This window comes from Bombina bombina, chromosome 1, assembly GCF_027579735.1.
Source record: "Bombina bombina isolate aBomBom1 chromosome 1, aBomBom1.pri, whole genome shotgun sequence".
Taxonomy (NCBI): Eukaryota; Metazoa; Chordata; class Amphibia; order Anura; family Bombinatoridae; genus Bombina; species Bombina bombina.
The window spans coordinates 637,847,811-637,865,224 of NC_069499.1; the positions used below are offsets into that span (position 1 = coordinate 637,847,811).

Genomic DNA, 17,414 nt, shown 5'->3' on the forward strand with positions numbered 1-17,414 from the left:
GAGAACTCTTTTCCACGTTCACCTTCCACCCATGCGACCTCAGAAATGCCAGAACTATCTCTGTATGAGACTTGGCAGTTTGAAAACTTGACGCTTGTATCAGAATGTCGTCTAGGTACGGAGTCACCGCTATGCCTCGCGGTCTTAGTACCGCCAGAAGTGATCCTAGAATTTTTGTAAAGATTCTTGGAGCCGTAGCTAATCCGAAGGGAAGAGCTACAAACTGGTAGTGCCTGTCTAGGAAGGCAAATCTCAAATACCGGTAATGGTCCTTGTGAATCGGTATGTGAAGGTAGGCATCCTTTAAGTCCACCATGGTCATGTACTGACCCTCTTGGATCATGGGAAGGATGGTTCGAATAGTCTCCATTTTGAATGATGGAACTCTTAGAAATTTGTTTAGGATTTTTAAGTCCAAGATTGGTCTGAAGGTTCCCTCCTTTTTTGGGAACCACAAATAGATTTGAATTGAATCCCTGCCCGTGTTCCGTCCGCGGAACTGGGTGGACTACCCCCATTAGTAAGAGGTCTTGTACACAGCGTAGAAACGCCTCTTTCTTTGTTTGGTTTGCTGATAACCTTGAAAGATGAAATCTCCCCCGTGGAGGAGAAGTCTTGAAGTCCAGGAGATATCCCTGGGATATGATCTCCAACGCCCAGGGATCCTGGACATCTCTTGCCCAAGCCTGGGCGAAGAGAGAAAGTCTGCCCCCCACTAGATCCGTTTCCGGATAGGGGGCCCTCTCTTCATGCTGTCTTGGGGGCAGCAGCAGGTTTCTTGGCCTGCTTGCCCCTGTTCCAGGACTGGTTAACTTTCCAGCCCTGCCTGTAACGAGCAACAGCTCCTTCCTGTTTTGGAGCGGAGGAAGTTGATGCTGCTCCTGCCTTGAAGTTACGAAAGGCACGAAAATTAGACTGTTTGGCCTTTGATTTGGCCCTGTCCTGAGGTAGAGCATGGCCCTTACCTCCCGTAATGTCAGCAATAATTTCTTTCAAGCCGGGCCCGAATAAGGTCTGCCCTTTGAAAGGAATATTAAGCAATTTAGATTTAGAAGTCACGTCAGCTGACCAGGATTTAAGCCATAGCGCTCTGCGCGCTTGGATGGCGAATCCGGAGTTCTTAGCCGTAAGTTTGGTTAAATGCACAACGGCATCAGAAACAAATGCGTTAGCTAGCTTAAGTGTTTTAAGCTTTTTCATTATTTCATCCAATGGAGCTGAGCGAATGGCCTCTTCCAGAGACTCAAACCAGAATGCTGCCGCAGCAGTGACAGGCGCAATGCATGCAAGGGGCTGTAAAATAAAACCTTGTTGAACAAACATTTTCTTAAGGTAACCCTCTAATTTTTTATCCATTGGATCTGAAAAGGCACAACTATCCTCCACCGGGATAGTGGTACGCTTAGCTAAAGTAGAAACTGCTCCCTCCACCTTAGGGACCGTCTGCCATAAGTCTCGTGTGGTGGCGTCAATAGGAAACATTTTCCTAAATATGGGAGGAGGGGTAAAAGGCACACCAGGTCTATCCCACTCCTTGCTAATAATCTCTGTAAGCCTTTTTGGTATAGGAAATACGTCAGTATACACCGGTACCGCATAGTATTTATCCAACCTACATAATTTCTCTGGAATTGCAACCGTGTTACAATCATTCAGAGCCGCTAATACCTCCCCTAGCAATGTGCGGAGGTTCTCTAGCTTAAATTTAAAATTGGAAATCTCTGAATCCAGTCTCCCTGGATCAGATCCGTCACCCACAGAATGAAGCTCTCCGTCCTCACGTTCTGCAAACTGTGACGCAGTATCTGACATGGCTCTCATCTCATCCGCGCGCTCTATCCTTAACCCAGAGCTATTGCGCTTGCCTTTTAAATCTGGCAACTTAGATAATACTTCTGTCATAACAGTAGCCATGTCTTGCAAAGTGATTTGTAAGGGCCTCCCTGATGTACTTGGCGCCACAAAATCACGCACCTCCTGAGTGGGAGGCGCAGGTACTGACACGTGAGGAGAGTTAGTCGGCATAACTTCCCCCTCGTCGTCTGGTGATAATTTCTTTACATGTAAAGATTGACTTTTATTCAAAGTAGCATCAATGCAATTGGTACACAAATTTCTATTGGGCTCCACATTGGCCTTTAAACATAGTGAACAAAGAGATTCATCTAAGTCAGACATGTTTAAACAAACTAGCAATGAGACTAGCAAACTTGGAAATACTTTTCAAAATTAATTTACAAGCAATATAAAAAACGTTACTGTGCCTTTAAGAAGCACAGAAAAACTGACACAGTTGAAATAACAATGAACAAAAATAGTTCTAGCAACCAAATTTTCACAGTAAATGTATTAAGTTAGCAAAGGATTGCACCCACCAGCAAATGGATGATTAACCCCTTAGTACCCAAAAACAGATAACAATTATATAATTAACGTTTTTCTCACAGTCAAATACACTGTCACAGGACTACTGTGACTGATTACCTCCCTCAAATGGATTTTGAAGACCCCTGAGCTCTCTAGAGACGATCTGGATCATGGAGGATGAAGTAGACAGATTGTGACTGAATTTTTACTGCCCAAAAAAGCGCTAAAATAGGCCCCTCCCACTCATATTACAACAGTGGGGAAGCTCAGAAACTGTTTCTATGCAGAAAACAAAAATGGCCATGTGGTAAAAATCAAGCCCCAATAAGTTTTATCACCAAGTACCTCACAAAAAACGATTAACATGCCAGTAAACGTTTTAAACATACATTTGAAAGTTATGTATTATTATTAATAAGCCTGCTACCAGTCGCATTTACTGCAGTTAAGGCTCATACATTATTTCAGTATTTACAGTATTTTCAGAGTCAATTCCATTCCTTAGAAAATACATTCAGTGCACACACACACACACATCAGCCTGATACCAGTCGCTATCGCTGCATTTAAGGCTGAACTTACTTTACAATGGCATCAGCAGTATTTTCTCAGTCAATTCCATTCCTCAGAAAATAATTTACTGCACATACCTATTTGTTGCAGGGGGACCCTGCATGCTATTCCCCTTCTCTGAAGTTACCTCACTTTTCCTCAGATGAGAAACAGCCAGTGGGTCTTAGTTACGTCTGCATAGAAAAAAACCCAGGCAGATTCTTCTAATGCTGCCTGAGAATAAACAGCACACTCCGGTGCCATTTAAAAATAACAAACTTTTGATTGTAGAAATAAAACTAAGTTAAAAAACACCACAGATCTCTCACAGCTTCCTATCTAGTTAGGCTGCAAGAGAATGACTGAGTATGACAGGTGAGGGGAGGAGCTATATAGCAAGCTCTGCTGGGTAATTCTCTTGCAGTTTCCTGTTAGGAAGAGAAATATTCCATAAGTAATGGATGACCTGTGGACTGACTACACTTAACAGGAGAAATTTTGTTTTCATACTTCAAGCCCATAAGTGGCTATATCCCAAAACTACCTTTCCTCCATCTAAAACCATTAATTAATAAGAGGGCCTAAAAGTGGCCTACTCATATATTAGGAGGTATATATCATTATAAAATATGAGGTTTCTATTAGTTTTGCCTACTCTTAAATATTATGAAGTTATGATAATGTATACATATATTATGTTTCCCGTGTGGGGTGAGCATTGTACCTACATATATACTTGCTCTCTTCCTTGTATTTTGTGTTGTTTTTACTTCTGTGTTAGTATGGCAACTTTTCATCTGCTCTGTAATTGTTTTTCATACTTCAATAAAAAATTTAAAAAAATAAAAATAAAAAAATAAAAATAAAATAAAATTGAGAGCGTACTTATCTGCCAAACCTCGCTACTTCTCCATTTTTCACAGTAAATAGACAGATTTGACCACCAACTCGCCATAAAGTAATGTACTAAAAAATCAATTTATTTGTTTGCTACATTTTCCGCTCCCACCTAGTTATTTTTGCCTCGGCACATTTTAGGTGGCGGGCAAAGTACAAAACAATAGGAAAGTCAATGTAGACGCCAGTCTAGACATATATAAAAGGCATTAATATCAGCATTGTACTTACATTGTTAATTTCAGCAGCTATGGAGACACTTCTGTATTTGTTTCTTCTCCGTGTGATGCAAATCCGGTCTAGAAGACAGAATACTGGAAATGTCGCTAATCGATTGGTTAGAAGAAGGAGAGTTTGTGTCCCCGTGTATTCCTTCCACGGGTTGGTTTGCACGCCCTTTCTGACCGAGAGATCATACAAAGATTCCGGCTTGATTGTGAATCCATATTACACCTTTATAGACAGATCGAAGAATATTTGGAGCCGATGACGGCTCGTTCACGAGCTATTCCGGGACTATTGAAACTATTAGCTGCATTGCATTTTATGGCAACAGGCTCCTTTCAGGCGGTTTCTAGCGTCATAATTGGAATGAGTCAATCAGCTTTTTCACGTCACTTATCAAAAGTCATAGAGGCTATGATAATAAAGTTGTTTAGAAAAGTTGCACTTTTATAGTAGCCAAATTCTTTTACCTCGACTACTATGATGTTTCTGACACCTTGCATGTCACGTGTTAATAATTGGCCATACAATTCTACTGACATTTAAGTACATTAGCTTAGTCGCGGCGAGCGAAGGGTTACATTTATCAATAATCCGCCACTGCTCGCGGTGGGCTAGACGTGTCTATTTCTGGGTGGATTTTTAGTACATAGTGACAGCGGACACCATTTCGCCCGCGGCGAGTAACGGCGAGTTTATCCGAGTCTACAATGTCAGATTAATTGACGGCTTAGTACATGGAGCCCTGTATCTGAATCATAAATGAAAAATGTTGGTTTCCATGCCCCTTTAAGGTCCAACAATGTAGATGAATATCAGAATATTTATTCATGATATTCTAGGTTGAAGAGATACCTAAGTAAGTGTGTGGAGCAGTGCATGACAGGAAATAGTGCTGCCATCTAATGCTCTTGCAAATGGATAACATTTTTGCAGAACTGCTGCCATATAGTGCTCCAGACACGTATGGCCCTGCTTTTAAACAAAAGATACTAAGAGAACAAAGTAAATTTGATAATAGAAGTAAATTAGAAAGTTGTTTAAAATTGCACACTCTATCTGAATCATGAAATAAAAATGTAATTGTGGGTTTTATGACCCTCAAATTGCTGCTCCTTCACATCCATAAAGGTTTGGGTTTGAATATCCCTAAAAACACTTTACATAATATACTCAATGCAAATGTGAATATGCTCTGTCTGAGTATTCCTACCTCCCATGTTCAAGGATCAACTTCACTGTATTAAGATACAGTTCTAGAGACAGCTTGTGATGCAACATCTCTGTAACAGCTGTAATAAACCCAGAAAACACAAGTCAGTCAGCCTGCTATTTTCATCATGTTGTCAAGGGAACACACATCATATTGCCAAATAGGTATCTTACCTGCATTAAGGGCATCATCAGGCAACGCGCAGCGAAGTAGTATTTTCATTTTCAAGAAAAGGCCAGCGGGATGTAAATTCTCCTACAAATACAAAGATCAGGGCACAGAAAAAACTATACATGGGCATTTAACTAAGTTGCTCATAATATCTAGGTGGATAATATTAAAAAAACTAAATGTACGCTTACCTGATACATTTATTTTCTTTCTGGCAATAATCCCTGTGAGTCCACGGATCATCATCAATTACTGTTGGGAATATTACTCCTGGGCAGCAGGAGGAGGCAAAGAGCACCACAGCAAAGCTGTTAAATATCACTCCCCTACCCACAATCCCCCAGTCATATTAAATTGTATACTTTTTATCACAGTTTTATTTACTTGGGGATAAGATCTCTTTATATATGATCTTATAATATTATATGCATATTATTTCACCGCTCTTTTTTCACACATACTATCAAGTGTACATACCACATTTTTTTCACTCATTGAGTTATACTTTATTTCTGATATTCTTATTGCCTTTTAAGCCAATTGGGTGGCACATTGCACTTTGTTTAATGTTATAAGGAGACAATATTCTTGTATTTAGTATTTCCTAAGGGGATTTATGGATCCTCTGTTTGTGCTCTGCTTTTGGAAATTTTTCTACAGCGCAAATTTTCTATTTGTCTCACTAGTGTAAAACGTTAAGAACAAGGTTAAGACTCCATGGAGGAGTAACAGGTTTAAACAAAGGCCGAATCCTGACCAAGGCCTGACAAAACGATTGCACATCTGGCACATCCACCAATCGCTTATGTAACAAAATAGACAATGCCGAAATGTGACCCTTTAGAGTACTTGCCGACAAACCTTTCTCCAGACCATCCTGGAGAAAGGACAAAATCCTAGGAATCTTTAATCTACTCCAAGCGTATCCTTTGGATTCACACCAATACAAGTATTTACGCCAGATCTTATGGTAAATCCTGAAAGTCACAGGCTTACGAGTCTGAATCAAGGTCTCAATGACCGACTCTGAAAATCCACGCTTAGATAAAACTAAGAGTTCAATCTCCAAGCAGTCAGCTTCAGAGAAACGAGATTTGGATGAAGGAAGGGACCATTAAATCTCCAAGGTGGAAAGGATGACATTTCCACTAGGTCTGCATACCAAATCCTGCGAGGCCACGCCGGGGGTATGAGAATTACAGACACCCTTTCCTGCTTGATTCGAGCAATGACTCTTGGAAGGAGAGCGAACGGAGGAAACAGGTATGCTAGACTGAAGTTCCAAAGAACTGCCAGAGCAGCAATCAGAAATGCCTGCGGATCTCTTGACCTCGAGCCGTATCTCAGGAGTTTGGCATTCTGATGAGAAGCCATTAGATCCAACTCCAGCTGCCCCCACTTGAGGGTCAAGCTGGAAAACACATCCGGATGAAGTTCCCAATCCCCGGGATGAAAAGTCTGTCTGCTCAGAAAATCCCAATTGTCCACTCCTGGGATGTGGATCGCAGAAAGACAGCAGTTGTGGGTCTCCGCCCACTGAATAATTTGGGCTACCTCTGTCATGGCCAAGGAACTCCAAGTTCCCCCCTGGTGGTTGATGTAGGCCACCAAGGTTATGTTGTCTGACTGGAATCTGATAAACTGGGCTAAAGCTAACTGAGGCCAGGCCAGAAGAGCATTGAAGATCGCTCTCAGCTCCAAGATGTTTATGGTCAGGACTGACTCCTCCTGGGTCCATAAGCCCTGAGTTTTCAATGAGCCCCATACTGCTACCCAACCTAGAAGGCTGGCATCCGTGGTCACAATCACCCATGAGGGTCTGCGGAAGCAAGTACCCTGGGAGAGATGATCCTAAGAAAGCCACCACGGAAGAGAGTCTATTGATGCCTGATCTAGATCTACACGCGGAGACAGGTTCGTATAGTCCCTGTTCCATTGTCTGAGCATGCATAACTGCAGAGGTCTGAGATGAAACCAAGCAAACTGAATGATGTCCATGGAAGCCACCATCAGACCGATTACCTCCATACATTGAGCCACTGACGGCCGTGGAGAGGACTGAAGGGCAAGACAAGGGTCGAAAATCTTTCTTTTTCTGACCTCCATCAGAAAAATCTTCATTAACAGGGAGTCTATTATGGTCCCCAAAAATACGACCCTTGTAGCTGGAACCAGATAACTTTTTCCTGATTCACCTTCCATCCGTGGGATAAAAGAAAAGACAACAAGATCTCCATATGAGATTCTGCTTGTTGAAAAGATGTCGCCTGAACCAGAATGTCGTCCAGATAAGGTGCCACTGCAATGCCCCGAGATTGAAGCACAGCTAAAAGAGCCCCCAGAACCTTTGAAAGAATTCTGGGAGCTGTGGTAAGGCCGAATGGAAGGGCCACGAATTGGAAATGATTGTCCAAAAAGGCGAATCTCAGAGACTTGTGATGGTCCCTGTGAATGGGAACATGAAGGTATGCATCCTTTAGGTCTATGGTTGTCATGAACTGACCCTCTTGTACCAAGGGAAGAATGGAGCGTATAGTCTCCATCTTGAAGGATGACACTCTGAGAAACTTGTTTAAACATTTTAGATCTAGGAATGGTCAAAAAGTTCCCTCCATTTTGGGAACTACGAACAGATTCAAGTAAATTCCCAGACCCTTTTCATGAAAGGGAACTGGAAATATTACCCCCAGGGCGGCATGGCCCTTGACACAATGTAAGAACGCCTCTCTTTTTATCTGGTCTACAGATAATATGGAGAGGAGAAACCTGCCTCTGGGAGGAAAATATTTGAAGTCTATTTTGTATCCCTGGGAGACAATGTCCACCAACCAGGGATCCGGTACATCTCTTATCCAAGCCTGGGAAAAAGAGAGAGTCTGCCCCCAACAAGATCTGCTCCCGGACTTGGACTTGGAATCAGCTGAAGGCGTTTTAGATTGCTTTTCCTTATTCCAGGACTGGTTTGGCTTCCAGGAAGGCATGGCTTGATCTTGCTTGGAGGAAGGGGAGGAAGACTTGCCTTTAAAGTTACGAAAGGAACAAAAATTACTCTGACGTCCCCTCTGCTTATTCTTTTTATCTTGAGGAAGAAAAGAACCCTTCTCTCCAGTAATATCTGAGATAATTTCCGCCAAACCAGGTCCAAACAAGGTCTTACCCTTGTAAGGAATAGCCATGAGCTTAGATTTAGATGAAACATCTGCAGACCAGGACTTCAACCACAAGGCCCTGCGGGCTAGGACCGCAAGACCAGAAATTTTGCCTCCCAGTTTAATAACCTGTAAGGAAGCGTCTGTAATGAAGGAATTGGCTAACTTGAGAGTCTTAATCCTGTCCTGGATCTCGTCAAGAGGGGTATCCATCTAAAGAGATTCAGATAACTCATCAAACCAGTAAGCCGCACCACTGGCAACAGTGGCGATGCACACTGCAGGTTGCCATTGTAGACCCTGGTGGACATACATCTTTTATAGTAAAGCCTCCAATTTTTTATCCATTGGATTCTTAAAAGAACAACTATCCTCTATGGGAATAGTAGTCCTCTTGGCCAAAGTGGAGATTGCTCCTTGTACCTTAGGAACCGTCTGCCACTACTCCTTAATAGAATCCACTATAGGAAACATCTTCTTAAAAATAGGAAGTGGAGAAAAAGGAATACCAGGTCTTTCCCATTCTCGGGCAATACCGTAATCTCCGCAGCACGGTTAGGAACCGGAAAAAAATCCACCGTGGAGGGAACATCAAAGTATTTGTTCAATTTACTAGACTTTTTAGGATTTACTACGATAGTTGTGTCGGAGTCGTCCAAAGTAGCCAAAACCTCCTTAAGTAATAAACAAAGGTGTTCTAGCTTAAAAATCTGAAGTATACCACATCAGCATCAGAAGAAGGAATTATGCTGCCTGAGTCTGAGATTTCCCCCTAAGATACTACCGACATGTCTTCTTCCTCAGGCTTATAGGAAGGGACACTCTGTATAGCCAGAACTTAATCAGAAACCTTACTAACTGTTTCCTTAAATTTCCTTTTACACCTTCCCTGCAACATGGGGAAAGCTGACAAGGCCTCAGATACCGCAAGGGATACCTGGGAAGCAATGTCTTGTAGACAAAATACTACTGGATTGCAAGAGGAAACACAGGGCACTGTATGTGGAGACTGAAAAAGTTGGGACGCTTGAGGAGAAAGCTGCAGCAATTCTGCAACAGGAGACACCTGAACAGCATTTGCCTGGGATAATGGTGGCTCATGGTCAAATATTTTATCTCTATAACTTAAAGTTCTCTCAATGCATGAGGAACAAAAAGGAACTGGGGGTTCCACCTGAGCATCAAAACATAACTGACAAGCAGCAACTTCGCCTGGGATAATGGTTTGAAAGGCCTCTTGATCCATCTTATGTAATAAATAAGGATAAAGTGTCAAAATTATTTATTTGAAAATAAAAAATAAATGTGTACTGTGCCTTTAAATAGAAATGTGTGTTAGCGCAACAAACCAAATAGACCTCAGGCTACCTATACACCTCAGTAGCTTTACCGAGGTGCCTACCTGTCCTGCAGCTCATGGAGTTACTTCCTTCACAGAAGAAACAATCCAGACATGAAAAACAGCAGCGCAGTAAAAACGGAGATTGGAGCAGCCAACTACAACGTCACAGCTACGCAGCTCTCTTCAGTCGCACTGAGAGCGCGTCAAAAGAAACCGCTTCATCAAGGACCCTCCCCTTTTCAATACAGAGCAGTCGTAGTGGTTACAGAGCCCTAACTGCCGAAAAAAAAATGGCTTAAAACAGTAATCTCCATGACCAAAAGTTAAAATATAAAAACTACTATAACACACTGAGCCACCATAAATCTCCTCACAGTCTCAATGCCCAAACTGCCTTAAAGAAACCCCAAACATGAAGGTTTAATAAAGTCCCATATTAAATAGTGCCAGCAATCTCCTTACAAAAGAAAATGAAAATGGCACTTACCTGAAAGTGCTGTCCGTCAGCAGGACAGCTCACCTGGTTTGATTGGGTGCAGCACCTCACATGAACCTGTGAAGAGAGAAAAACTGTGTAAACCTACTCAGGTTTTCTAGCTAGGACAGCAAATTCTTGAGAAAATGCAGTGAGGACTGTACCCCACAAATTCTCAAGTGCTCAAAAGCCACCACTGCCCTACTGAAGAGACTGATGTGGACTAGGCTAGATTCCAGAAAAGAACAGAATAAGCTTACTCTGCTAAAAAAATAATACAATTTTGATTGAAGAAAACTTCTTATCAGACACCTAAACTTCACCTCCTCCTTGCACTACAGACAAAGAGAATGACTGGGGGATTATGGGTAGGGGAGTTATATTTTACAGCTTTGATGTGGTACTCTTTGCCTCCTCCTGCTGGCCAGGAGTGATATTCCCAACAGTAATTAATGATGATCCGTGGACTCACCATGTCATTATAAAGAAACTTATTGTTTACTGCACTTTTTATCTAAATGATACCCTTAAAAGTAATTTGTCAATCCCTTTACTTATTTTATACAACCGATAATGGTAAATTACAATTTGACTGCTAATTTACAAACCCCGAGGGCCTGATGGTCATAAACTTGGACCTTGCAGTACTCACAATACTTCTTAGAAAATCTCACCAGTGCAGAGAACTTTAGATCCTCAAGCCCTGAAAGATTTTTCTAACATAAATATGAAAGAGAAGCAGTTAAACATGTTACATATTATACAACTGAGTCCTAGGACTTCTCACTTGCCTAGATTTAGAGTTTTGCGGCCAAAGGGGTGCGTTAGCTACGCGTGTTTTTTTTCTAGCGCTGCTTCCAAATAACGCTGGTATTTAGAGTTCTCTGAAGGGCTGCGTTAGGCTCCAAAAAGGGAGCGTAGAGCATAATTTACCGCCACTTCAACTCTCAATACCAGCGTTGCTTACGGTAGCGGCTAGCTGGAAAAACGTGCTCGTGCACGATATCCCCATAGGAAACAATGAGGCAGCTTGGGCAGAAAAAAAAACTAACACCTGCAAAAAAGCAGCGTTAAGCTCCTAACGCAGCCCCATTGTTTCCTATGGGCAAACACTTTCTAAGTCTGCACCTAACACCCTAACATGTACCCCGAGTCTAAACACCCCTAACCTTACACTTATTAACCCCTAATCTGCCGCCCCCGCTATCGCTGACCCCTGCATATTATTATTAACCCCTAATCTGCCGCTCCGGGCACCGCCGCAACCTACATTATCCCTATGAACCCCTAATCTGCTGCCCCTAACATCGTCGACCCATATATTATATTTATTAACCCCTAATCTGCCCCCCCAACGTCGCCGCTACCTAACTACATTTATTAACCCCTAATCTGCCGACCGGACCTCGCCGCCACTATAATAAATGTATTAACCCCTAAACCGCCGCACTCCCGCCTCGCAAACCCTATAATAAATAGTATTAACCCCTAATCTGCCCTCCCTAACATCGCCGACACCTAACTTCAAGTATTAACCCCTAATCTGCCGACCAGACCTCGCCGCTACTCTAATAAATGTATTAACCCCTAATGCTAAGTCTAACCCTAACACCCCACTAAATTAAATATAATTTTAATCTAACGAAATAAATTAAATCTTATTAACTAAAGTCTTCCTATTTAAAACTAAATACTTACCTGTAAAATAAACCCTAATATAGCTACAATATAACGAATAATTATATTGTAGCTATTTTAGAATTTATATTTATTTTACAGGCAACTTTGTATTTATTTTAACTAGGTACAATAGCTATTAAATAGTTATTTACTATTTAATAGCTACCTAGTTAAAATAATTACAAAATGCAAAAATGTAAAATAAATCCTAACCTAAGTTACAATTAAACCTAACACTACACTATCAATAAATAAATTAAATCAATTAACTACAAGTACCTACAATTAAATAAACTAAACTAAATTACAAAAAAACAAACACTAAATTACAAAAAATAAAAAACGATTACAAGAATTTTAAGCTAATTACACCTACTCTAAGCCCCCTAATAAAATAACAAAGCCCCCCAAAATAAAAAAATTCCCTACCATAATCTAAATTAAAATAGTTAACAGCTCTATTACCTTAGGGGATTGTATGTATGTTTTTTTTACAGGCAAAAGAGCTGTTTTCTTTGGGGCATGCCCCGCAAAAGGCCCTTTTAAGGGCTGGTAAGGTAACAGAGCTGTTAACTTTTTATTTTAGAATAGGGTAGGGCATTTTTTTTATTTTGGGGGCTTTGTTATTTTTTTAGGGGGCTTAAAGTAGGTGTAATTAGTTTAAAATTCTTGTAATCTTTTTTTATTTTTTGTAATTCAGTGTTGTTGTTTTTTTGTAATTTAGTTTAGTTGATTTAATTGTAGGTAATTGTAGTTAGTTTAGTTAATTAATTATTGATAGTGTAGTGTTAGGTTTAATTGTAACTTAGGTTAGGATTTATTTTACAGGTAATTTTGTACTTATTTTAACTAGGTAGCTATTAAATAGTTATTAACTATTTAATAGCTATTGTACCTAGTTAAAATAAATACAAAGTTGCCTGTAAAATAAATATAAATGCTAAAATAGCTACAATATAATTATTTGTTATATTGTAGCTATATTAGGGTTTATTTTACAGGTAAGTATTTAGCTTTAAATAGGATTAATTTATTTAATAAGATTTATTTTATTTTGTTAGATTTAAATTAAATTTAACTTAGGGGGGTGTTAGTGTTAGACTTAGCTTTAGTGGTTAATACATTTATTAGAGTAGCGACAAGGTCCGGTCGGCAGATTAGGGGTTAATACTTGAAGTTAGGTGTTGGCGATGTTAGGGAGGGCAGATTAGGGGTTAATACTATTTATTATCGTGTTTGAGAGGCAGGAGTGCGGCGGTTTAGGGGTTAATGCATTTATTATAGTAGCGGCGAGGTCCGGTCGGCAGATTAGGGGCTAATAAGTGTAGGTAAGGTAGCGGCGACGTTGGGGGGGCAGATTAGGGGTTAATAAATATAATATAGGGGTCGGCGATGTTAGGGGCAGCAGATTAGGGGTACATAGCTATAATGTAGGTTGCGGCGGTGTACGGAACGGCAGATTAGGGGTTAATAATAAAATACAAGGGTCAGCGATAGCGGGGACGGCAGATTAGGGGTTAATAAGTGCAAGGTTAGGGGTGTTTAGACTCGGGGTACATGTTAGGGTGTTAGGTGCAGACTTAGGAAGTGTTTCCCCATAGGAAACAATGGGGCTGCGTTAGGAGCTGAACGTTGCTTTTTTGCAGGTGTTAAGTTTTTTTTCAGCTCAAATTGCCCCATTGTTTCCTATGGGGATATCGTGCACGAGCACGTTTTTGAAGCTGGCCGCGTCCGTAAGCAACGCTGGTATTTAGAGTTGAAGTGGCGGTAAATTATGCTCTATGCTCCCTTTTTGGAGCCTAACGCAGCCCTTCAGAGAACTCTAAATACCAGCGTTTTTTAACACTACCCCCCTGAAGATCTCCCTACCTTGAGTCGTCTTCATTCAACCGAGCACCGATGGACCAAAAGAAGACGTCCGGAGTGGCAGAAGTCTTCATCCTATCCGGGCAGAAGAGGACATCCGGACCGGCAGACATCTTCATCCAAGCGGCATCTTCTATCTTCATCCATCCGACGAGGAGCGGCTCCATCTTCAAGACCTCCGGCGCGGAACATCCTCTTCCTACCGACGACTACCGACGAATAAAGGTTCCTTTAAGTGACGTCATCCAAGATGGCGTCCCTCGAATTCCGATTGGCTGATAGGATTCTATCAGCCAATCGGAATTAAGGTAGGAAAAATCTGATTCAACCGAATGGAAAGATGATATAAAGGATACCACGATTCCAAAAGTATGCACTTATAGCACTCTGGGCCCTAAACTAAAGGGTGGGTGGTCCCGCTAGGATTTTATAAAAAATAACTTTTATTATAACCATTAAAAAACCAAATTGTTGGTTAAAGTACAAACAATATTAAAATACACTCCAGTACCAGATACTAGTAGTATCAACATTTATTGGATCACCAGTTATTGGGATTAGGCCTGTATGTATTCACAGTCATGAATGATCCAAAAAGTAACAAAGTAACGTCCGCTAAACACTGTTGCAATATAACTAAATCAAATAGTGATTACAAGTGTGAGTTGGATACATATAATCAGAGAATGGGTGAAGCGTGCCCCCTCTGTTTGTCGCTGGATTACTGAATTCTATTATTGAATTATGGTTTTTCCATGTAAAATATAGAGACAAGGAAAATGGTCCTCAGTGTCAGAGTGATTATCATTATATCGAGTAATCGTCTGTTACTCCCTCTGCTCAAGTATTTCGGTATCACTGGATCAGACACACCATGCTGCTATTCAGTCCATATTGCAACTTCAGTACACTGCGGTAATGGCCTGCAGCTAGTCCCAGGTCATATGAATAATTATTCAGCCTAGCTATGTCTGTACGGTGTCAGAGTTGGTAATCCTGTCTGGATAATCACAATGAGTTTAAGTGCTATTATTCCGGCATCCACTATGTGTGAAAGGCTATATATATCTAATATAATTAAGTCTGGCACAACCCAGACTAGGTAAGTTAAGTATTTGTAAATTAAAGAGCCTTTTTAGTGGATCGATCTGGATACTAATGACCCAGTTTGCCGATATCAGTTTGCCATTATTCATTAGTCATAGTATTTCTTCAGGCACACACCACTGCACATCATCTCACACAGTTCAGTATATAAATATAGCTATATCGAGTAATCGTCTGTTACTCCCTCTGTTCAAGTATTTCGGTATCACTGGATCAGACACACCAAGCTGCTATTCAGTCCATATTGTAACTTCAGTACACTGCGGTAATGGCCTGCAGCTACTACCAGGTCATATGAATAATTATTCAGCCTAGCTATGTCTGTACGGTGTCAGAGTCGGTAATCCTGTCTGGATAATCACAATGAGTTTAAGTGCTATTATTCCGGCATCCACTATGTGTGAAAGGCTGTGTATATCTGATATAACTAAGTCTGGCACTACCCAGACTAGGTAAGTTAAGTATTTATAAATTACAGAGCCTTTTTAGTGGATCGATCTGGATAATAATAACCCAAATCAAATCACTATTTGATTTAGTTATATTGCAACAGTGTTTAGCGGACGTTACTTTGTTACTTTTTGGATCATTCATGACTGTGAATACATACAGGCCTAATCCCAATAACTGGTGATCCAATAAATGTTGATACTACTAGTATCTGGTACTGGAGTGTATTTTAATATTGTTTGTACTTTAACCAACAATTTGGTTTTTTAATGGTTATAATAAAAGTTATTTTTTATAAAATCCTAGCGGGACCACCCACCCTTTAGTTTAGGGCCCAGAGTGCTATAAGTGCATACTTTTGGAATCGTGGTATCCTTTATATCATCTTTCCATTCGGTTGGATTAATTTTATGCACAAGCACCATTTCCTCTAGACAGACATACAGTTACTACACATTAAACAGGAGAATACATAGATAAATAAATCAGAGAGGAAAAGCCCGAGGAGTGCCACTATTCAATATTGTGTGTGTTAAGGAAAAATCTGATTGGCTGATTGAATCAGCCAATCAGATTCAAGTTCAATCCGATTGGCTGATCCAATCAGCCAATCAGATTGAGCTCGCATTCTATTGGCTGTTCCGATCAGCCAATTTATTTTTATTTTTATTTTAGAATAGGGTAGGGCATTTTTTTATTTTGGGGGGCTTTGTTATTTTTTTAGGGGGCTTAGAGTAGGTGTAATTAGTTTAAAAATCTAGTAATCTTTTTTTATTTTTTTGTAATTTAGTGTTTGTTTGTTTGTTTTTGTAATTTAGTTTAGTTGATTTAATTGTAGGTAATTGTAGTTAGTTTAGTTAATTAATTATTGATAGTGTAGTGTTAGGTTTAATTGTAACTTAGGTTAGGATTTATTTTACAGGTAATTTTGTACTTATTTTAACTAGGTAGCTATTAAATAGTTATTAACTATTTAATAGCTATTGTACCTAGTTAAAATAAATACAAAGTTGCCTGTAAAATAAATATAAATGCTAAAATAGCTACAATATAATTATTCGTTATATTGTAGCTATATTAGGGTTTATTTTACAGTTAAGTATTTAGCTTTAAATAGAATTAATTTATTTAATAAGATTTATTTTATTTAGTTAGATTTAAATTAAATTTAATTTAGGGGGTGTTAGTGTTAGGGTTAGACTTAGGGGTTAATACATTTATTAGAGTAGCGGCAAGGTCCGGTCGGCAGATTAGGGGTTAATACGTGAAGTTAGGTGTCGGCGATGTTAGGGAGGGCAGATTAGGGGTTAATACTATTTATTATCGTGTTTGAGAGGCGGGAGTGCGGCGGTTTAGGGGTTAATGCATTTATTATAGTAGCGGCAAGGTCCGTTCGGCAGATTAGGGGTTAATAAGTGTAAGGTTAGGGTGTTTAGACTCGGGGTACATGTTAGGGTGTTAGGTGCAGACTTAGGAAGTGTTTCCCCATAGGAAACAATGGGGCTGCGTTAGGAGCTGAACGTTGCTTTTTTGCAGGTGTTACTTTTTTTTCAGCTCAAATTGCCCCATTGTTTCCTATGGGGATATCGTGCACGAGCACGTTTTTGAAGCTGGCCGCGTTCGTAAGCAACGCTGGTATTTAGAGTTGAAGTGGCGGTAAATTATGCTCTATGCTCCCTTTTTGGAGCCTAACGCAGCCCTTCAGAGAACTCTAAATACCAGCGTTGTTTAACACTACCCCCCTGAAGATCTCCCTACTTTGAGTCGTCTTCATTCAACCGAACACCGATGGACCAAAAGAAGACGTCCGGAGCGGCAGAAGTCTTCATCATATCCGGGCAGAAGAGGACATCCGGACCGGCAGACATCTTCATCCAAGCGGCATCCTCTATCTTCATCCATCCGACGAGGAGCGGCTCC

General features: G+C 40.5%; 1 protein-coding gene across 1 annotated transcript in view; it reads right to left on the minus strand.

Annotated features, from left to right (window-relative positions):
- TEX11 (testis expressed 11) overlaps positions 1-17,414 on the minus strand; it is an 827,067-nt gene that overhangs the window by 424,385 nt on the left and 385,268 nt on the right. The window contains exons 9-10 of the mRNA XM_053699074.1: positions 5,428-5,509; positions 5,255-5,333 (exon numbers count right to left, since the gene is read on the minus strand). Coding sequence (XP_053555049.1) covers positions 5,255-5,333; positions 5,428-5,509 — 161 coding nt within the window. The remainder of the gene's footprint in view (positions 1-5,254; positions 5,334-5,427; positions 5,510-17,414) is intronic.